At 35.5% G+C, this 23059-nt stretch overlaps 1 protein-coding gene and 1 pseudogene across 6 annotated transcripts in view; both read right to left on the bottom strand.

Moving 5' to 3' along the window:
* Window positions 1–53: 53 nt before the first annotated feature.
* Window positions 54–5297, bottom strand: LOC101704286 (kinesin-associated protein 3-like; annotated as a pseudogene). The gene is made up of 3 exons (XR_015451964.1): window positions 4572–5297; window positions 2943–4482; window positions 54–2792 (listed from the first exon to the last, which is right to left on the bottom strand). The product of XR_015451964.1 is annotated as a kinesin-associated protein 3-like (transcript).
* A 2419-nt stretch (window positions 5298–7716) lies between these two features.
* Window positions 7717–23059, bottom strand: part of Pkn2 (protein kinase N2) — a 125595-nt gene continuing 110252 nt past the window's right edge. For 4 of the 5 annotated variants that reach the window (XM_004841331.3, XM_013070912.3, XM_004841330.3 and 1 more), the window contains 6 exons: window positions 18340–18402; window positions 17067–17143; window positions 15300–15442; window positions 10909–11016; window positions 10623–10703; window positions 7717–10523 (listed from right to left, as the gene is read on the bottom strand). In XM_004841331.3, the coding sequence (XP_004841388.2) occupies window positions 10320–10523; window positions 10623–10703; window positions 10909–11016; window positions 15300–15442; window positions 17067–17143; window positions 18340–18402 (676 nt within the window). In that variant the 3' untranslated portion in view covers window positions 7717–10319. The remainder of the gene's footprint in view (window positions 10524–10622; window positions 10704–10908; window positions 11017–15299; window positions 15443–17066; window positions 17144–18339; window positions 18403–23059) is intronic. The other variant, XM_004841329.3, reaches the window with a different exon arrangement.

Here is a 23059-nt window from a genome sequence, read left to right as displayed (position 1 = left end):
CTCAGCTTGTACATGCACAAGAAAAAGAATTTAAATGGTGCAACCAGTCTTGCTTCTTATTCTGTCTTTTAATGTTATCTTCAGAATAAACATGACATTAAGAGTTTACTGTCCCTTAGCTGGTCTCAGTTTTTGCATGTTTTTGTAAGGTGTATAACACATAGATATACTACACACAATATTTAGGGTTAGAAAATACAAACACAAACATGTCTATAATTGGTAACATTGTGAAAAAAGAAGATTTTCAAATTTTAAACTTTCTGATAAGAAAACAAGGTTAACTGTATTTTTATGGGCAAGAATTAAAGCATTGTCAAGGACGTGATTATATGCAATTTTTGCTTAACTTTCAAATGTTTCACTGCACAAGATTAAACTGAACTTTAGTTATATCCAAATTTACACATGGTGAACTACTCCAAATGACGCTGAATTAAGGAAGTATTATTGAAGATTTCTTTTGAACTCTTTTGGCACTGATTAGTTAAAAAAAAGGGGAATTGTTGAATTTACAATTATGTAGAAACATTAGTGCATTAGTTTGATTACTCTTCCTTTATTTTTTGAGACAGGGTCTCAGTATGTAGTTTAAGCTGCCCTTAACTTGTAGCCCAGCTGGCCTTTAACTTGAGAATCCTCCTGCCTCAGCCTCCTGAGTGCTGGGATTGACTATATGTGTGTACCGCCATACCTCCCTTATTCTGATTGTTTTTTGAGACAGAGTCTTGCTATGTAGGCCTTGAACTTGCGGCAATTCTCCTGCTTCAGCCTCCCAAGTGCTGGGATTACAGGCAACCACCACCATGCCTGGCTTGATTACTCTTTGAACTTAATCTTTTAACTCTGTTGTTGAAATTACTCTTCTTTTTTTTTTTGGTGCCGGGGATCGAACGTCCTGGGACCTTGGTGCTTACAAGGCAGGAGCCAGAACCACTGAGCTAAATCCCCAGCCCCTAACTCTGTTGTTGACTTTAGCAAGAGTAAGATGTGACTACTAACTGTATTTACCAAGCAAATCATATATATGGATAGGTTGTGAGAAGTCTTATCAATGTCCTGGAAAGAAAACAGGTTTTTCCTTAAGATATGTTGAATAGCATTGCTTCCTTACAGTCACTTTTAATAATAAGTATGCTGCATTCCTCATTCTTGTTTTGTTACTTTCACAATGAAGTCACCTGCTAAAAAGTTTGCATGTAAACGTTGTAAATGTGAAACTATGTTTGAATTTTACACACAAACATCAAAATTATTTTTAAACACTTTAACTGGGTTTAATTTATTGAAAATTGTTTTAGTACCTGACCAGAAGCCCCATATTATCTGGAAACTTACCAGAAATGTAAACCTTAGGGCTCACTATTCAGTGAACCTGGGGGAGGTCCGTGTGTTAATAAGTCTTTTGGGTGATTCTGATACATGTGTGAAGTGTGAGAAATACTAGAGGAATTAAGTATTTGTGTCCTTACAGATAGAAAAGTGGACATAGTTGTTCGGATAGAGATGAATTTAACAGAGGGTGGGGTTGAGGTTTTAGCACATTTGTACAATGAAATAAGAAGAGAAGGGAGCCGAGGGTATGATTACAACGATGGGTATGAGAATTTAAGCTGGAAAAAGACACTCAAGGGGGTTGGGAGTATATTATTTGTTACTAATATATTTCATTTGGTGAAACTGCCAATGAAGGCTTAAAATACAACCAATAACATCAAACGATATACTCCACCATATTGTAACTTTTTACCTGCCCACTAAATGACTTTTACCTTTTAACTTTCCTTTGCTTACAAAAGAAAAAGCGTTTGGTTTAAGCATAAACTTTTAAAAGGGTATCATACTGTACATAGTTTTCTATGATTAGGTCCTTCCACAATTTTGTTCTTCTGTGAAAGTTCCCTATAGCAGAAGCTGGTTAATTTTAATTGCTTGTTAAAACTGCATGGTATAAATATACCATGCCTTGTTAAACTATTCCCTCTACTTAGTGTTTGGTTTGTCTTTAGCTTTTGCTATTACAGTGCTATGCACATCCTTGCTCAGGATGCTTGGAGGACAGCATAACAGTGTGCAGTACTTAAATAGAACTACCAGGTAGTAAAAGAAGTATATGGTTAAACTTTACAATACCAAGCTGTTTTTCGAAAATGGTTCTTTACACTTCTCACAACGTTAAGGGAACTCACTTCCTACACTCCATCTCCACCATCTAATTTGGCCACGATTTTATATCAACTTTTGTCAATTTGATAGAAAATCTGTATGTCAACATCGTCTTGATTTGTACCTTTCTGATTACTGTAGAGATTGGGACTGTTTACTGTTTATGTGGCATGTTTGTTATCTTTTGATCTTGCTATTTCTTTTAGTATCAACATGCATTCTTAGGTCAAAGCCAAGGTTAACCCAATACATGCAGATCCCAAGTATTCACACAGGAAGACAATTTTATTGAGACCTATAGCCATAGTACTGTACTAAGGGTCATCAGGGCAGAATCCATAAGCTGTGGAGGGTGTCCAAGAATATCAACTGGCTAGGCCAAAGCCATCCATTCCAAGGCTGCCAGGAAATGAATGCTGTCCAACTATATTTCCTTTCTGAAGGTGACAGTCATTGAAGAAATCTGGACTTGAGCCTCCTTCAGTGGCAATTAATCCATCTGAGCTGTAGAAAAGGTCATGGATGTATGGTTCAATTTGATCATCACCATACAAGTCCTACTCACTCACTCATCTGACAACTCTCTACCATCTCTAGCCACTGAAAGTTATCCCAGTAACTTTTCACTCTGAACTTTCTTTCAAAAAAATTTTTTTTCGTTTTTTGAGACAAGGTCTCCCTATGTAGTTCACACTAGCCTCAAACTCATGGTGTTTCTCCTGCCTCAGCCTCCCGAGTGCTGGGATTACAAACATGTGCTACCACACTTGGCTGACATGCCCTCTGAATTTTCTTAGCACATTTTTCATCTTCCACTATATTATCTAGCTTATTCTATCAAGCTCATCGGATTTCATTATTTTTATCATGCACCAGATCTATGAGATATGCCGGAGTCTTTCTTTGATTATGACTTTTCATGTCTTGGTGGAAAACCATCTGGTAGATGACATAAATTATCTGGCACACTAATTCATCATCTTGTTGAGCATTTAGTAATTCAATAAGGAAAGAGATTAATCCAGATTTAGCTAACAATGCAGCACAAGCATCATTCATAGATACAGTTTCAATCATTAGAATTACTTCTAAAACAAGGTCATCTTCTGCAGCACCTGGTTTTAGTTTATCCTTGACATACGGAACCAACTTGTACTCCTTGAGAACTAGTTCTTAGTCCAAGAGTTCCCAAACATTCAATCACAAACTCCTCATCATTAGTGGCCTGAGCAGCAAGGTCTCCAACATAATCAATAAACAAATTTTCAGTTGGTCCATCATGTTGAGTAATGTTTCTAATCATTTCTAAGCAATGGATCCTTAATCTTCAGAGTCCTTTTCATGAGTAGCTTCAGTCCCTTTCCTTCATAGATCAGCTGTACATTCCTTTTGTTAGCAAGATTAATGCAGAGAAATGAGTCCCAAACCAATTGGTTCATGTGAACATTCAAAGAGCATTTTCATTAATGGTGGTAGACAGCATATGCAGATATAGGTTTAAAGCTCTCATTGACGCTTATGTGGTAAAGCACACTTGTTCCTTATTCCTGGGTCAAAGGACAGGTCTAGTAAAAGCTGGAGTTATAGTCAGTAAACCTTTATGCTCATGCAGTCAGTTTTACCCATTTTTCAGCACTTGCCATTTCCACCATATCATTTTTATTCTCCATTAAAATGCTGAGTTTAGGACTGTTACGACTAGAAATAGCAGCTTGAAATTGTCATAATCAAGAGTCGTCACCAAAATGTGAACTACACTCTTATTCCTCATCTTCAGTTCTGTGAGTGTCCTCAGCCAAATATCCTTTGCTTCTTTTCAGAAGCAAATAAAGAGTAACTCACAATAGCTGTTCTTGTTTTGCCACAAACCCCTGGTATTTTCTAAAGGCTTTTTCATAATCTCTTCTCAAAGTTTGGCCTTCAGTCTTCATCAACAGCCTTCTTAGAAAGTTCTTCTTGCCAAAGCTTGTGTCTTTTTAACTCATGATCAATGATATTCATACACAGAGCGCCAATTTTATAGTGATTATTCAAACAACTGAGTAAAGCTGGAAAAGCAAAGAGATGTAAATTATGTTTGTAGCTAATGCAACGATTTGTTTCGTTTCCTCTCAAGCCTCTTGCTAGTGCACAGAAGGCAGTTTCATTTAAGCATAGTTCTTCCAAGTTACCAGGATTGGGAACAAGCTGCAGGATCAAAGCAGAGCTCAAATCATGTGAAGAGTATCTTCATACAATAACTCAGTGTACTTGTCCATGTCATTAATGATGGCAACTTCATCAATCTCTGTTCCTTCAAAAGGAGGTGAGTCTTTCCTTTTTTCCATGACAATGAATCACAGCAGTTCTGCATATAGCACAATTATTCATTTCATTTATCTTTTTTTTGGCACCAGGGATCAAACCCAGGACCTTGAGCTTCCAAGGCAGGCACAGTGCCGCTGAGCAAAATCCCTGGTCCTTCATTTTGTTTTGAGGGATGACTAAGTTTATACTCCTCAACTACCTTTTGTGCCAGGAAATTCTATCTGTGCTGGTACTGAGACGTTTCAGATGAATTGCTTTTGGCATTCTTTTTGTTCTCTCAACATGGGATTGCCCATTTCTCCAAGAATGGTGGCTTCCACTTCATACTGAACAGTACATGCTTTTTCTGATGGATGCACATCAAAATTACCTCCTTTAATTTTCCTTTGGAGGTACCAGGCATCCTCCCCTGCAGGGCAGCGACACGTCATGGGCCTACTTCCAGACCAGGTCCAGTGCCTCCCCCAGGACCCTGATTCTCTGGAGGTGGGGAAATGGGGCAGTTGCACTGCTGTGGTTATCATGGTGAGCCCCCCCCCCCCAGGCAATGTCCCCCATCACAACTGCTGCAGGGACTTCCTGAGACACAGGTGCCAAGTGCCTCTATTCTTTTTAGTTTTAAGGTATGCCTTCTTTACACATGTAATGGAAATTATATTCTTGCAGTTTGTGCCTTTTTTGTGATAGTGTCTTAAACAAGTTCATTATAGCTGAATTTATCAATCTTCCTTGCTTTTGAATACTTTGTTCTATTTACATATCCTCAGTGTTTTAAGTTTTGATATTTGTTTAATCCACTTGAATTTTTTTTTTTTTTGGCACCAGGGATTGAACTCCGGTCCTTGCGCTTGCGCAGCAGGCAGCGAAACCACTGAGCTAAATCCCCAGCCCTCCACTTGAAATTTTTATGAAAAGTGTAACAGAATTTTTTCTGAGATAAGGTCTCATATGTAGTTCAGGCTGGCCTTGAACTTGAAGCAATCCTGCCTTAGCCTTTCAAGTGCTGAGCAATGTCTGGCTTAAACTTTTTTCATGTATAGTATTAATTTATGGTTCATTTTCTCTACTGAATCATGTCACTTGTTATATATTAATGTTCCAGATATTTGTGGGCCTGTTCATTGACTCTCTTCTGTCCTATGTGTAAAATACTAAAATTACTAAAATAACTGTTACACATTTATAAGTCTTGGTCTTTGATAGGTAGAATTCCTTCATTTCTTCTTTAGGAATTTACTATTCATTGACTGTTTTCGATCCTTTATTTTTCTATACATATTTAGAATGAGTTTGTAAACTTTCACAAAAATTTGTTGGGATGCTGATTGTGTATATATTTGATCTACACAGCAATATGGGGCAAACACATTATAAATGGGTATTTCTACACTTAGGTTTTCTTTAATGTCTCCCAGTAAAACTTTTTTCTTACATGTTTGGAATATCGTTTGACAGTTTTATCTCTATGTAACTTGTTGCTAAGATGCACAATATGAATTCTAATTGATGATGATACATAGTCACACATCAACTTCTGTTGTATCTATTACTACTAGCAATTGCAGCCTTGAATTTTCTAAGTAAAGAGTCATTATCATTGGAAATAGTGGCAGTGGCCACTGCCTGTTTTCCTTTGAATCCTATGCTACTGATAATGACAATATAGTGGACTGTTGACTTACAAACTCAATTTGTTCTTGCGGGCTGGCTGTAACTCAAGTTGGTCAACTGGAAGGCTCAGGCTCCTCTACATAGCCTTCAAAGTCTACAGGCAGATCTCAGTGTGCCTAGAGACACACTGCCCCAGGGTTTCTCAACCCCACACAGGAAAGGGTGCTGTAATGTTCCTTCCAGAACTCTTTAAGGGTTAAATCTGTATCTGGGACCATCCAGAAGCACTAGCGGTCAAGAGTATTCAAAAGTTAAAACTAAAATTCCAGTCATAACCTAAGTTGTTCATATGTCAAGCTGGCTGTAACTCGAGGCTCCACTGTACAATGTTAGAAAAGAGTAGTAATGACAGGAATCCTAGTCCTAGTCCCAATTTTACTTTAAAGTTTCTTTTTTTGTTTTTGAGACAGGGTCTCACTATATAGTCCAGGCTGGCCTCAAACTCATGATCCTCTTTCTCAGTCTCCAGCATGCATCACCACACTCACCTCTCCTAAACCCAAGTTTAGTAAGTGCTTACTGGGAGTGCTTCAGTGTTTCCTTCGCTAAAGCATGAGGTCATTGGTTTTAGATCTTAGTCTGTGTCCCGACTGGCCTTGAACTCACATTCTCAAAAATAATTTTACTTTCTATATAACCTTTAAGGAGACTAGCAATGTCTCTCTGAAGATCATAGAAATTCTACTTTATCATGATGCTAGGAAGCATAAAATTAAGCGAGAGTTCTCACCCTTAAGATTTAGAAGTTATCTAAATACATTTAGCTCAATGGTTTCGCTGCCTGCTGCACAAGCACAAGGACCCGAGTTCGATCCCCAGTACCAAAAAAAAAGTTATCTAAATACTTACCTCTAATTTCATATATACATTTATATTATTTGTATACTTACCCATTTTTAATGATTTTAAAGTTTAATGTGTAAAGTCAGTATCTCAGAGAAACATTATCTTACAAGATAGCTGAAAGAGAAATGATAATTCTAAAATTAAGATTATGATTTATGAATTTGGGTTTACTCCTTGGGTTTCTCCTATTCATTCCCTCATTTGCTCTGGAAAGATGAAGAGTACCTACAAAAATTCCATCTGAATCTGTCAGGCACATTTTACCTGGTCCACATATAATGACAATTTCCCTTATGTCTTCAATTTGTGTTACAGGGAGAGCATGGATCATTTTATAAATATTCAATTGGCAATATTTTAACACAATGACTATCAAATGGCTAGTACTATTTTATTCATTTGCCTAGTTATGAAAAGTCAAGTCCTAAATTAAAATAAGTTAACCCAAACAAGAGAAAAGTACATATAATACCAGTCCTTGTATTTTAATAATAATGCGTGTTCTTCAATTATGAGAACTTTATTGCTCCCCCTCCACCTCTATCCTGAGTTTATCATTGTATTGGGCATCCCATATAATATCCACTGAATGGAAGATGCTACTGACATTACAGTGGCAGAATACAAAATTTCCCCATTTTTCCCAATGAAGTGGACAATCTGCTGTGAATTTTCATGATTTTAGCCTTTCCCAGACAAAAGACACTTACAAGAAGTCTAATGAAATTAGTTTTTGAGATCTTAAATATAGCAAAGCTAATGCATATTTTAATCCTAGGAGGTTTCTAACAGGAAATAATACTTAAAACCAAAGTTACAAATTTCAGTCTGTTTAAACTTTAATTTGTGCATTTGTGGTAATTTATGACTGCAAAAAACACTTCTCAGAATGACAAATAGGCACATTTCATTTGAATGCATAGTGTACCATTCTAAAATATCCTAATTGCCTTACAAAGTGCTTGAGCAGTCACATACACATACAGTAATAGCAAAATATATTTACAATCTTAAAATTTTTAATCTGACTAAAATATATATATATATATATACTTTAAACTACAGAAAAAATTAGTGCTTTCTTCAGCTTAATTGTGTGAATATACCCTGCCCTCTAATTTTTTAGTGATTGACTTCAATTAAAAAATTTCTGTACACCGTGTAGTTATAAAATGCTATGTCAGTTTTTAAAATGCTAAAAGCCCATTTTAGACATTGCTTTCTAGGCATATTTGAGAACCAGATAGGTGAGCAGACTGTACCTCAAAAGCATTTAGTGTTTTATTTTAATGCTGTTAATGATGTTTAAATTAAAACTAGAAAATTATGCTTAGGTCTCCTACTATCTTTTCCCAAGGAAGTTTAACTGGCATTTAAAAATAAATTTAAATAACACATTATTCTTCTTTTTACAAGATTTTCTTCCAAAGGATCTTGGGTAATAATTTTAAAGGTAATATGAATTGTTTTTGAACAGTTTTAATTGTTCTCAGAGTACAATAAAAACACGTCAACACAATCTTCACAACGCTGCAATATTTATAAATGCTTTCGCTCAACTCCACAAACTACTCTTATTTTTATAAGATTTAAACTTGAATAATTTTTAAGAGATGAGCTCACTGTGATTAAATGGTTAATTCAGCATGGTTAGTTAACAACTTGTTATTCCTGAGGTATAATGACCCTAACATGCTAAGCACAGGATCAAAGATATTACTAAAGAGAAAACAAGTCATGGACTAGGAGGGGAAAAATGTAAAAACAAAGTAAAACAAAAACTCCAAGCAAATGGAAAGTCATGATTTGCAAAACATATACTGTAAGAGTACAAAAAGCCACAACGGATCCTCTTGAAGAATTGTAAAAAGTATTTGATCAAATTATTTTTCAGACTTCTGAGGTACAGCTTTAGTGTTATAATAATTTTTTAATAAAATATACTGTTTTATCAAAAATATTTATACATTCTGTTATAATATATTGCTTTTGCCCTCAATAACTGCCAATATAAAATCTGGATCCAGTGGCCTAAAATATACAAATGCACTTAATATAAATGCTGGAGTTTGAGGTGTCTGCTTGGCCACTGTATAAAAGTGATGAAGTGGTGAAATTAAATAAAAAGCCTACATTACAGAATACATTACACCTTTCACATATACATGTTCACAGCATGTATACAATGATAACCCCTATGATTTAACAAAGATACAGTTCGCTTCTACAGCAGACAGAAGAACAAATGAACTAGGTTGATAAATGTAAAATACATATCAAAAAAGGGACGATCAGCTCACTGACTCTGGAAGATGACTGAGCACACTGGGTGTCTAGACTTCGGGAATGCATATAGGTAACACAGTATCTTGGTTCAGGCTGATTAGAAGTCCTCAGGCTTAACATCTGAAGTAAATGCTGATGTTCCTATTTCAGCATTAATAAACAAATTGTTTGGCAAATAGCTCCGCTGGAAAGCTATGAGGTTCTGTTACATGGTTGGTAAAGATAAGGCAATAAAGTTTTCTTCAGATAAATACAGAAAATTTATAAAAGAAGACATCGATTCATTGTATTTTTTAAAAAAATCAAGCCACCAAAGGTGTATAAAATGCCACTACATTTTTTGATATTATAGTCATTTCTTTAAAAAATAAGAGCAGTTGCCTTAGTCAAACAGAATCATAGTTTATGTGAAAAGTAATAGCATTCCAAGCTCTAGTTTTCTGCTTTTGTGAAACATAGTTAAATGATTAATTTTCCTTCCATTTAAGGCAGGCATTATGACAAAGACAGGGACGATAAAAGAGTGGTTCTTTTTCTTGTTATTTAAAAAAAAAACCCCAAAACTATTGATCCAAAAGTATTCCTTTGGGATGGGTTTTCATGGCCAATGTTCATTCAGCCTAAACTCCATGAGACTGTTTCCAGTGCTCAAATTTACGTTCAAAAACATTGAGAAGTGGGCTGGGGATTTAGCTCAGTGGTTCTAGTGCCTGCCTTGCAAGTACAAGGACCTGAGTTCGATCCCTGGTACCAAAACAAAACAAAACAAAACACTGAGAAGCCACTTTTCAAGAAGGTATTAAAATAGAGTACTTCTGCCGGGGATTTAGCTCAGTGGCACCACACCTGCCTTGCAAGTGCAAGGTCCTAAGTTCAAGCCCTGGTACCAAAGATAAAATAAGAGTACTTTTTTAGAGAAATCTTCATGTGTTAAAAAAAAAAAACTCAGAAGCTATTGGTGGCACAGAGAGCAAATGAAGAATTGCTATTTTAAGAGGTCTTCTTGTGAGTCGGTCTGCTCGGTTTCACAGTTATCTAGTACATTAACACCAATCAGCGATGTAGTCAAAGTCTCTGAACATTTCTTGCTCCTCTTCGGAAAGTATCCTTGGTTCTCGAGGTGGAGTCAGAATAGGTGCTTCTGAGGTAAATTCATCATCAAAATTACTAACATCCTCCCGTCCTCTAATGGTAGGGACAAATGGTGGCTTTACTTTTTTGTCCATCAAAGCACTCCAATCAATTAGCTGAATCACAAAATATAAAACGACCTGGTTAGTTTCCTACTCCTAAATGCTCTAGTTTCATTAAAAACAAAAAAATCCTCTGAACTTTATCATACCTACCCGGAAAAATGGATGCTTCTTTACGTCCTCTGCGTCTTTCTCGCCAGCTCCAAGGCGTCGCTCAGGATTTCTTCTTAACAGCTGATGCAACATCAAGTCAAAAAGTGAAAACCAATAAAAAAAAACTTCACTGATAACATTCTCATAACTTTCAAAGATTTAACTGGCTTGTAAGATTTATATAAAGTACACAACATTTATGAACTAAAACAACTTCTGAAGTTCTGAAGGGAAATTTCTTTCAATATAAAAAAATTTAAGCAATATTTTAGAAAAAAATTCTTACCCTTCTCATTATGGAAATGGCCTCTGTCGATAAGAACCTTGGGTACCTTACTTCATCATTTACAATACTGTCAAAAACCTCCTCTTCATCATCACCAGGAAAGGGAGACTAAAAGAAAGTTTCAATATAGTAAAGTCTTATCATCTATTCAAAGTACAACCAAGATTCAGGCAGTAAAAAAGAAAAAAAAACCCAAAATGACAACCAAACCTACACACAAACAAGAACTATAAGAAGTTACAATAATTATATATCTATTACCCAGAAGACAAACTATATCTTGAAATCTGTATTTTAGAGATCCCACAAAAACTTGTGAAATCAAGTTATATCATTTTTCACTTAATTCCATTGTATTCCACCCCATTTTATTTCATTCACTTATTCATCCATCTGGAGAGTCAATATTCAAGATTGTGTACTGGGCAGTGGGGAATATTTAACAGACACAATTTTCAGAAAGTTCAATCTTGTGGAGAGATAGAAGAAAATGGGTAATGTAAATAGGGCAAGTGTTTTGAAAGAGAAAAGCAGAGTCTGGGGAGAAACATCAGATATAAATGTGCTTTGGATTTCAAAATCAACAGCAAATTAATCATGGCAAAAACACAATTAGAGAGCCAGGAGTGGTGATACACACCCACACCTGTAATCCCAGCACTTGGGAGGCTAAAGAAATAGGATTGCCATGAGTTTGAGGTCAGCTGGAGCTACATAGTGAGTTCAAGGACATCCTGAACTAAATAGCAGGATACTGTCTCAAAAAACCAAGAAGGAAAGAAAAAACACACGCATGCACACACACAATTAGAGATTAGTAGTGTATAATGACTGCATTAAGAAGCAGCTACTAGCAAAATTAAACTGAAAGGAACTAAAAAAGCATACACTACCAGGCAAATTTAATGTTTCAAAAACAATAGACAGGACACATCAGTAAGCACAATATAAAAATCATTGCTTATAATGACCTTGAAAAAAGTAGTTGCCTTTGTGTTCACTATGACAGTTTGATGCACAAAAGGATAAATAGTTCTCAACAATGCTGACTACTTAGCTATCAAGTATGATTTATTGTCTGAATTTCAGATGGCTTAGAGTTTACTCAGCAATTTTCAAAATCAAAAAACAAAAAACAGAAGAAAACAAAAAGCTGGGCGTGGTGGTGCACGCCTGTAATTCCAGCAGTCAGTAGGCTGAGCCAAGGAGGACTGTTATGATTTTGAGGCCAATCTGGCCTCCACAGTGAGTTCAAGACCATCCTGAACTATAAGGTGAGACTGTTTTAAAAAAGTAATTTTCAAAATCAATAAATGTCTCAATATCATTTTTTCTAAGTATTATTTAATATCTATAAAATCACCAAAACAAGTCAGTATTTTTAACTCCATTTTCTGAATGGAGAAATATAATCTTACTTAGCCTTATTAGGTTGAATTTGGCTGCTTGCTTCCTGCAAAGTAAGAATGAAAGTCAAGCAGTATTAACAGAAAGGGAGGAATCTTTAATCTGAATAATCCGTGAGAATGAATTCAGAACCCAATTCCCTAAGGCTGAGCTGTCAATCTTATTGTTCATAACTACGAACATTTCAAACCTTTTAGTTTCCAAAACCTTAGCTTATTCATTCGCTCATTCAAAATACATAACTCAAATATTTACTATGTGGGACAATCTCATTTCTTTCAGGAATTGAAAAAGCAAGTCAAGAGAAAATTCTATTTCACAAGGCTTCTCAATCAGAATTTCAAGTGGAAATACAGATGAGCTATTTTGTCCTCTGCTTCAACAATTCTGTACTTGAAAGCTGTCACTCAACAGCAAAGAAACATCTACATATCTGTTAAAATGTTCGAGTATCTTGTGTCTAACAGGGCTATCAACTGAAGCTACCAGGTGAGTTTTATACACATAAGATCCAGTAGTTTGTTCAGATCTCAACTTTATAGCACCCAACACCAGTGTCCAACATTACTTTAAACCTCTTTGGCACATTCATTCTCATTTGGCACAGGAAAAAGAGGACCTGAGAGTTTATTCCTGGAGTCTTTCCAGTCCCCTAAACCAGCAGTCCCCTAAACTATACAAATCTGAAGATACTTGATATAATCAGTGAATTTTCAATTATTTACAATAGCACAGAACAGACACAAATTTTAGTTGGGCCACACTTTTATCACAGTTTAAAAAACAGTTATCACTAAAGTTTCACTAAGGGTATACAATTAAGAAGTAGGCTGATATGTATGAAGTTTAATTCTTTTCCTATTTACCCTCTTGTGGAATGTACTAAAGAGAAATGAAATTACAAAAAGCAACTGGGAAGGAATAGCTAGATCCATTATTCTAGATAATTAAGAGCTCTATCAACTAGAAACTCTGAAAAACTGTGAAACAGAAGTTTCCGCCCTTGTTCTCTGCCAAACCCTACAGTGCCTATTACATTGGAGAAAACAGAATCATCAGGCTATTAATTCTACAGCATCTTGCAATAAACTCACATTTTCGCATGTCATCTCAAATGTGGAAAATAAATTCTAAGCAAGTACATAGTTTCTGGTCACTTAACTAAATTTCGTACTTACTTGACTACACTTAAAGCAACAAAAATGTTACTTCTTAAAAAAAGGCAGGGAGAGTTGGGAATGGTGGCATGTGTTTATAATTTCAGCATTCTGGGATGCTGAGGCAGGAGGACTGTAAGTTTGAGCCCAGCTTGGGCAACTTAGCAACTTAGTGGGACCCTTTCACAAAATAAAAAATTTTAAAAAGGGCTGGGATATAGACCAGTGGGAATGTCCGAGGTTCAATCACCAGTACCACAAAATAAAAATAAACAGGCAGAGAGATGGGAAAGGGGATAGAGTCCAAGTATACCACAACCCACAGAAATAACTATTATGAGTCTTCTGCACCGTTAGAAAAACCACTGTGGATTGGGGCTAAAAGGAATCTTTCCATCCTAGATACCTAAAAAGAGGTGAATAATCAGGTCTGGACCACTGGTCTTGAGAATAAAAACAAGGCTAGATGAATTTCATACCCTATCCTGAAGCAGCAAATCATAAAGGTCTACAGTTAGGCTGCGAAGCCAGAGTGCTGACAGAGTTAAAAATCTCACCAACACCACAAAAGCGTCTTTAAGGAAATTATTAGACTCCACTTACGCATCTGAAAATGGGCAGAAGACTAGTTAGTATGGAGCTTATAAAAGGGTGCTGAAAAACTAGACAAGTTAATATTTTACAAGAATAGTGCCTAGGACATGATTAATGCCATCCATTGTTGTAACTCGCCATTTCTTCCACTCCTTGCCCAGAGACTGCACTCTGATTCGACATACCAAAAGGGGCTGTCTTCGGACAAATGAAAATCATTTGTGTGGGTTAAGTGCCAGCAAGTGACAAGCACAAACAAAAACTTAGAAATTTTGAAATTCAAGAATTTGTTTATTCTCTCAGCTACAATTCATACCTTTGAATGTACCTATTTATACCTTGAATGTACAAGAAAGGCTGTTGGCAATAGAAAAAGTACAAAATAAAAAAATCAATTCTATAAAAACATTTTTCTTGCATTTCCAGATCAAGTCCCTCTAAAAGTAGTTTTTAATCACTTGTTGAAAAAGTTACTTTTCAAATTCTGCCTCTATTTATTATTCCTAACAATTTATAACACAATACATCAGGCTCTTATACTATAGTTCCCTTTCTTAAATGGTAAAAATTTTTATATACAACTCAGTTTTCCTCAAACTTATTTAAATTAATCTACAAAAGACAGAGGGTGAGCCAGGTGTGGTGGTGCACACCTGTAATCCCAGCACTTGAGAGGCTGAGGCAGGAGGATTGCAGCAAGTTTGAGGCCAGCCTGGACCACAAGATTAGTTCAAGGCCACCCTGAACTAGGTATCAAGACCCTGTCTAAAAAAACCCAAACCAAAACAACAAAAAAACCCACCACCACCACCACCAACAACAATAAAGGAAATGTTAAAACTTTTCAACAGTTTTTGAAGGTAACATTCATTTTTGATTGCTGTATAGCTGACTTGCCTTTATGAGTACAGAGTATATTCTTTTTATTAGCTTCCAGTTATTTTCTTTCCTATGAAATGATCAGTTTTATGATTATGACTTATTATCATAAAACACAGCCATAACACAATACCTATTTTCAAGGCACTGATAATGCATTCTATAGATCACATAGAATCCAAAATAAACTACTGGTGGAATTATAGAAACATAGCCAATTATTAACATACTAAAAATATATATAAATTTTCAAATTCTACTTATACAGAAGATACATTAGGAGGTGATATAAATGACCTGCTTGTTCTTTCAATAATCTTTCCTCTTCCCTCTTACCCATTTCCCACTGCTTACCTCACCAACGAGCATTTCATATATAAGCACTCCAAGGCCCCACCAATCTACAGCCCTTGTATACGATGTTTCTGTTAATACTTCTGGGGCAAGAAATTCAGGAGTGCCACAAAAGGTGCTTGTTCTATCTCCATATCCCATTCCTGAAAAAGAGAAAATTTAAATTATTGTTGGCGAAAAAAAAGACAGCATAAAAATCAGAAGAGATCCTTAGGAAGCAAAATTAAAATTGTGTTCATGGCAATCAAACTCAGATACACTAGATTTTTTTATAAAAAAAATGGTATGGATTAGTATAGAAGAAACTATGGAAACAATGGGCTAGGGCAGATTTTGAGAAACAAAAGTATTGAAATTAATAGTGTCCAATACAGAGAAGTCTCAATAGAGAAAAAACTTCTACTGGGTTCGTCAGTTAGGAGGCTGGTAGACATATGATACAAATATATTTTCAAAGTTCATTCATTTGTCCAACTATTTATTAATCAAATATTCACTGAATACTTAAGATGCACCAAGAACCATTTTCTGTGCTATGAAAACAAAGGTGAATAAGAAACAAGAAGCTACTAGTGTAGAAAAGGAGACAGTTAATGTTAATTACAGTATATTAAATGTACAGGTAAGAATATCTATGTATAACATGTATGCCTCATACTCTAACAGCACTTCTATGGATTTAACAGTTGAGGACAGACTCAAAGCGGTGAAAAAGAAGTTTGCAAAGACACACAGCCTTAGGATTACCTGGTACCCAAAACCATGATTTCTATGTTTTCTTCTTTTTTTTTGAGATGGGGTGTTACTGTGGCTGGCCTCAAACTCCTGTTTCAGTCTCCTGAATACTAGGATTACAGGTGTGTACCACCATTCCTGGCTTCTTTATGTTTTCTTAAGTGAATTCTAAATCAAATTTCCCCGGTTTACTTATTTTTTGTTTTGTTTTGTTTTTGGTACCAGAGATCGAACTCGGGTCCTTGTGCTTGCTAGGCAGGCAGCAGAACCACTGAGCTAAATCCCTGGCCCTACTTGTTTACTTTTAAACATAAAAGGTGACTTTTTTTTTTTTTTGGTACTGGGGATAGAACTCGGGTCCTTGTGCTTTTGAGGGAAGCAGCAGAACCACTGAGCTAAATCCCCGGCCTTACTTTTAAACATAGAGAAAACATTCTTGAGGTAGCCATATAGTCTTATGCATTTTTCCTGTTTAAAATATTTTCTCTTGGTACCGGGGATCTAACTCGGGTCTGTGCTTGCAGGGCAGGTGGTGGAACCACTGAGCTAAATCCCCGGCCCTCTTATTTAAAATATTAATAGTTCTAAGAAGTTTTGGGCCAGGGATTTAGCTCAGTGGTTTCGCTGCCTGCTGCGCAAGTGCAAGGACCCAAGTTTGATCCCCGGTACCAAAAGAAAAAAAAAAAAAAAAAAAAAAAAAAAAGGAGTTTAGAGAAGTTATTAGACCTATATAATCACTCTGCCCAGAAATTCAACAATTTGGTGCTTAATACTTCCTTGAAATAATGATAGAAGTATAATAAAAAGAGAATCTTAGTCTTATACTGAGATTTCTGAAATCCTAACTTCTATGTATCCACAGAACAAATTCTTTTTTTTTACAGAATAAATTCTTAATGTGATAAACAGGTTATATGAATAATCTGAAATGTCTTAATGAATAAATTTAAAAATATTTTTCCACAGATAAACTTATAAAACTACCAAATTACAAAGGAATACATTAGAAAAGAAGCTTAAAAACCCAATTACCTTCTTTGCAAAGACCAAAATCAGCAATTTTCACAAAGCCTTCTGTGTCTAGTAATAAGTTATCCAATTTCAAATCTCTGCTCAGGATGAAAAAATGAAAAACAAAAAAACCAGTAGATAAGATAGTAAAGAAATCAGTTCAATGGGAGCCCTACTTTCTCTTTTCTACAAACAGGTTTTCCAAGTTACACTTTGAGATTTAAATGCTTTATCACAAACATATATTTTTTTTCTGTTATCAATTTTATTGCTCTATATAATGGTCTCTAAGCTTTTCCTTCTCTTACATAGAAAAGGAAGAACATATTTTAAAAGAAGTATTTTCTTTTTAGATATACATATATTTTAATCTGACTTAGTCCAAGTGTGAAGTCTGCCTTTACACTATCATGAGAATTACATTAATGATAAAAATAAAGTACCAGGAGGTAGAGTTAATCTTGTAAGAGAATGATTCAAAACAGTAAAAAAGTTAATTGATTACAAATTAAGCCAGTCGAAAACATTTTATTATTTAAGTAAAATACAATCATGAGGAAATGCTTACCCTGAAAGCACTGTTACAAGTTTGAATAAATCAGTGCTTATGGTCTAATTCTTAAGATTTCCCATAATTTTCTTGGTTTTGAGCAGTGTTATTTAATCTAATAATCTGTCTAGTATACAGCAGTGCTATTCAAAGTGTGGCCCAGAGACTAGCTGCTGGGATATGAACTATTTGTTAGTGGTCTGTAATTTGATAAGGAGCATGTACTTAAACAAAAATTGATTGTCGCCCACACACTGTTTAATTCGGATGACAGCAAGAACTTCTTTTTTTTGGTGATACGGGAGGTAAAACCACATTCTACTACTACCACTCGGCTCTACCCCTGGACTTTATCCCTAGCCTCTGAAACTTCTTAATAAAGAAAGCCTCTGGAAGAAGCTACTGTACTTATCACGGGCACACGATATAAGCAGTATTGATCTACAGAGGTTTTCTACAGAAGCTTAGTTGAATGCAAAATGTTCACTAGGATGAACGTTGTTTGGCGAACTGTGTCGTAATAGGCCAATTCATAATTTCACTATTTTAATTAGGAAATGGCAAAGGATATGGAACCAAGAAGTTTATCATGTAATTTTTGTAATGATTATATATCTTTCAAATTAGAGTTTGACTTATCACATGAAGGAGAAAATTAAGAAGCTGGCTAAACAAAATATCCTTAATTATCTGTAATTCTAATTCAAACCAAAGTTAAGTGTTAGGAAGAAAAATTTTACTTACCTATAAACAATTTTGTGTTCATGTAAATATTGCAACCCAAGAACTACACATGCAGCATAAAATCTGTTTGGAAAATTAAACCAAAAGTAAGTTTATAGGAATTTATTTAGTCCGTACTATGTACAACACATTAAACTAGATATAAAGGGTGAAATTAAAAAATGAAAAAGTATAGTCTTGACAATGGAAGCCATTAATTTTGCCTGGTACAGTCATTATGGACCTCAGAGAGGACATCTGATCTAGTTCTGAAGGATTATAATGTATCACAAGGATAAAAAGGACAGAGTGACAAGTTTTTGTGGTGGGAAAGACGGTATAGGGAACTCCTGAGTAGAGGTGTGAAAAGCACAACATATTTGACAACTAATAATGAGTTTCATGTGGTTAAAATAAAGGATGCGTATATGTAGAGAAGAAGTGGGACATTAAGTTCAAGAGACAGCCTGGACAAAGGATCTTGAATGTCATATTGCGGATACTGAAATTTGTTCTCTGTGATAGAGAAATAAACCATCTTAATCAGATGACAATGATCACATTTACATTAGGGAATTTTTCTTGAGAGCAGTGTGAAGGTTGGAGCAGATGTATATAGAGATGCAGAGAGAAAAAGACACAAGACTTTTATAATAGCAGAGATGAATGATAACAATAATATCCACTCTAGTGGTAACAAATGAATAGATGGATTCAAGAGAAATTTTAAAAAATGAGCAAAACTGGACATGGTATTTCATAGCCATATAGGATGAAACTGTGGGAAGAATGAAAGATAACAAGCTTTCATCTTAGTGAAATGAACAGATAAAGAAATACAAAAGTTGTCAAAGTTTCATGGGGAAAATAAATTTGGCTTAGGTATTTTGGCTTTGAATTCGCTGTAGGGAAGGTGCTAACATCTAAAAGTTTGATATATAGATTTGGAGCTCTGGAAAATTTGGGCCTAACTAGGATGTTAACTTTTTTGGGGGGGGTGGTAGCAGTACTGGGGATTTAACCCAGGGCCTTTTCATTGAGAAACATCTGTAGCTCATTTTTACATTTTGTTTGAGACAAAGTTTTCCTAAGTCACTTAGTTGCCTAAGGCTGAGCTCAGAATTGCAATTTTACCTCAGTCTCCCTGAGAGCTGGGATTATAGGTGTGTACCACCACACCCAGCTTAGAATATCAACTCTCCAGGCATGGGGTCATATTTGCCTTTTTCAGTTATCACAAATGCATAATATAATGCCTGAAATATGACAACTTATTGAATGAGGAGAAAGAGAATAAATGAATACATTTTAAAATATAAATCTATAAACAGACACTTAGTAAAACTAGTTCTTAGTAATACAGTATTTTCTCTATAAAATACATATAATGCTCACTTCCTCTAAAATAGAACATTTCAGTCATCTATCCCTCTATCTCACCCCAACTTTACATCCATCCTTAAGAGATAAATACCCCTGTGAGTTTGACGAGTGTTCTTTCAAACTTTTAGAAGACATGAATATTCACATGTAAATACGTTTTGCTTTTATTTTTTAGGTTTCTGGTACCAGGATCGAACTCAGGACCTTGCGCTTGTGAGGCAGGCGGCAGAACCACTGAGCTACATCCCCAGCCCAATGTTTTGCTTTTATTTTATAAAAATGATACCATAATTTAAATGAATTAAAAAACCTAACTATTTAGAAATGTGTTTGTTATACATGAGAACCAACATAACATCTATTTTATTTTGACTCGTATTATTTTTGTATTTTTGATACAGCCTCTTTCTATATATAGTTCAGGCTGGCCTTGAACTCACTATGTAGCCCAGGTTGGACTCAAACTTGCAGCAATCCTCTTACCTCAGCCTCCTGAAAGCTGGGATTATAGCCATGAGCTACTATGACTGGCAACTTACCAGTTAAAGGAATTATATAAAGTTTGTTAAAATAAACATGATTATAAAATTGCTCAAGATAGTTATTTTTAAACAATTTTCGGTGGCAAAAAATACTGTAACAATTATAAAAATATTTTGACTTCTCTCTTTGTAAACAGGTCATCCTGATATATTGAAGAAGTAATTAGGTATATTGTCTAACATATATATTTCACCAAATGCCTACTATGTGTCAGGTATTTTCATTCATCAGCTTAATCTTCAAATTAAGTCTAAAGATAAGTACTTTACAGAACAGAAAGTAAAGTCACACAGTTAGAAAACTAACAAGGCCAGGAAATGAACTATTTGATGATTCCATACTTTCAGTCAATACCAATCTAGACTGCTTTAGATGTGCCAGGCACTCTTCCAGTGTCCCCTGGTGAACAGGCAGGGGTAGTGCCTGCCCCTTCCTTTGAGTGAGGGGGTCAGATGATAAAAACATTAAAAATAAGCCGGTAGTGGTAGTGCATACCTGTAATCCCAACACTTGGGAGGCTGAGGCAGGATGATCACCATGAGTTCGAGGCTGGCCTGGGCTACATAGTGAATTCAGGGCCAGCCTGAACTACAAAGGGAGACCCTGCCTCAAAAGCCTAAATAAATAAATAAATACATAAGGTGACTAGGTAGAAATAAAACAGTATAAAAATAAAATAGGAAATAGGAGTGATCTGTTTGTTTGTTCATTTATTTATTGGTATCGGAGATCGAACTCAGGACCTTGCAATTGTGGGGCAGGCAGCGGCACTACTGAGCTAAATCCCCAGCCCTGTGATGTAGTATTTTTTAGACAGAGTACTCAGGAGAACTCCTTTAATGAAAGGACATTTAAGCTGGGACCTTAGTGATTAGAGGGAGTACTTTAGATCTGGAGTATTACAATATAGCATTTTATGTTTACACTTCAGTGGGCTTGTTTCATTTATGTATAATTTATATCCTCAACAAAAAAAATAGTTCCTTAAGGCAGAACTATATTTTATTTCCTGAAAAAACAAAAACAAACATAGCAAAATAAAAATAAATTCCCAATGGCAATTAGATCAAGTACCCTCCTTTAGTTTTTTAAATATTCAGGGAATTAGCAGTAGCTTTCTATTACTTTCTGATTTTCCTCTTTTTGGAATGCTTCACAACCCATCAGAACCAATCCCTATTTTTTCATCTGAAACTTGAAGGCTGTAACAGTACTATTACTGGCCATTCTACAGACCTCTAATAGTTATGATAAAAGTCCAATAAAGGTGTAAAAGTATGACACAAAGGTAAGTTGCTACTTCATCAGAAGATAAAATTCATGAGTAGAACCAATAAAGGTACTACTGAGTTTATGTTTTTTGTGATCTGGGTATATTCTGGAGATAAGAGTTGAGTTGACCAAAGTTGTTTATGGTGTGGATGTTGTAGATGAGGGAAAAAGAGTGTCAAGAATGACTCCCTGGGGCTGGGGATTTAGCTAAGTGTCGTCCATGCCTTCCTGACAAGCACAAGGTTCCAAGTTCAATCCCCGTACCCGGGAAGGAAAAAAAAAAAAAAAGAATGACTCCTTGGACAAGAAAGAGCGGGGGCACTAGTATGTCTGCAATCTCTGCTACAAAGGCCAACCTATATACTTAGAACGCTGTACCAAAACAAAGATAAAAAAGGACGGGGATTTAGCTCAGTGCTTCTGCCTCCTGCCTTGCAAGCACAAGGTCCCGAGTTCAATCCCAGGTACCAAAAAAAAAGGATGGGGATGTTGCTCAGTGTTCTGGGTTCAATCCTTGGTTTAAGCAAACAAAACAAAATGAAACTCCCTGAATTCTGTCTTTAACAATAGGTAAATGCTACTGCTGTTAATCAACATGAGGAAGATTAGAAGAGTAGCAGGTCTGGGGAATAGTAGGTAAGGTAGAAAGGAGAATAGGAAAAATGAGGAGTTCAGTTTGTGATATTAAGTGAGACATTTATCAGTGTTACAAATGGAAAAGCTGGCCTTGATCTGAATATTACTAGAGCTACAGGGTTAGGGGAGAGGTCAGGACTGTAAACATAAATTTGCTATCAGCATTTAGAGTTGTAGCTGTTAAAATCAGGATAATAGAGGAAATAAATATACAAACTGTAAATGCACATATAATCTAAATTATTTATTACTGATTTTTATGTAATAATTATGCTTTGAATAAGCAGAATTTTAATACTCTACTGAAATAAACTATAACAATGGTTTACACTGAAAAGCCATAAATACTGGAGGCAATATGTACACAGGTTGAGCATCCCTAAACCGAAAATTTCAAATCTGACATGTTTCAAAATCTGAAATTTTTGAGCACCAATACAACACTGAAAAGTTTTGGATTTTGGAGCATTTCAGATATTTGGATTAGGGAGACTCAACTATATAAATATTTCAAAATCTGAAAAAACCCCAATCTAAAACACTACTGGTCCCAAGTATTTCAGACAGAGATACTCAAACTATACATTTCCTTTATATTTGTTCAGAGATTTTATAAGTTCAAGCAAGCAAGTACTTGACATATGTACGTACTTGATGATATATATGATGTGTATATATATATATACATATACATACAATCTTTTATATTACCCTATAAAAATAGAAATATTTTATACAAGTACATTATGCAGACTCCTCTGTACTTTTTTTTAAAACTTAAAGTGAGACACATTGAGTAAAATGTGTCTTTTTTGTTGTTTGCTTTTTTGAGATAAGGTCTCCATCATGTAGTGGAGGCTGGCCTTGAACTCACTATGTAGTCCAGGCTGGCCTCAAACTCAAGGTG

Source organism: Heterocephalus glaber, unplaced genomic scaffold, assembly GCF_053883595.1.
Source record: "Heterocephalus glaber isolate CG9 unplaced genomic scaffold, H.glaber_assembly_v1.0 deba00001442, whole genome shotgun sequence".
NCBI lineage: Eukaryota > Metazoa > Chordata > Mammalia > Rodentia > Bathyergidae > Heterocephalus > Heterocephalus glaber.
The sequence above is the reverse complement of the archived record's forward strand: the minus strand, read 5'-3'. Positions and strand labels throughout refer to the sequence as shown.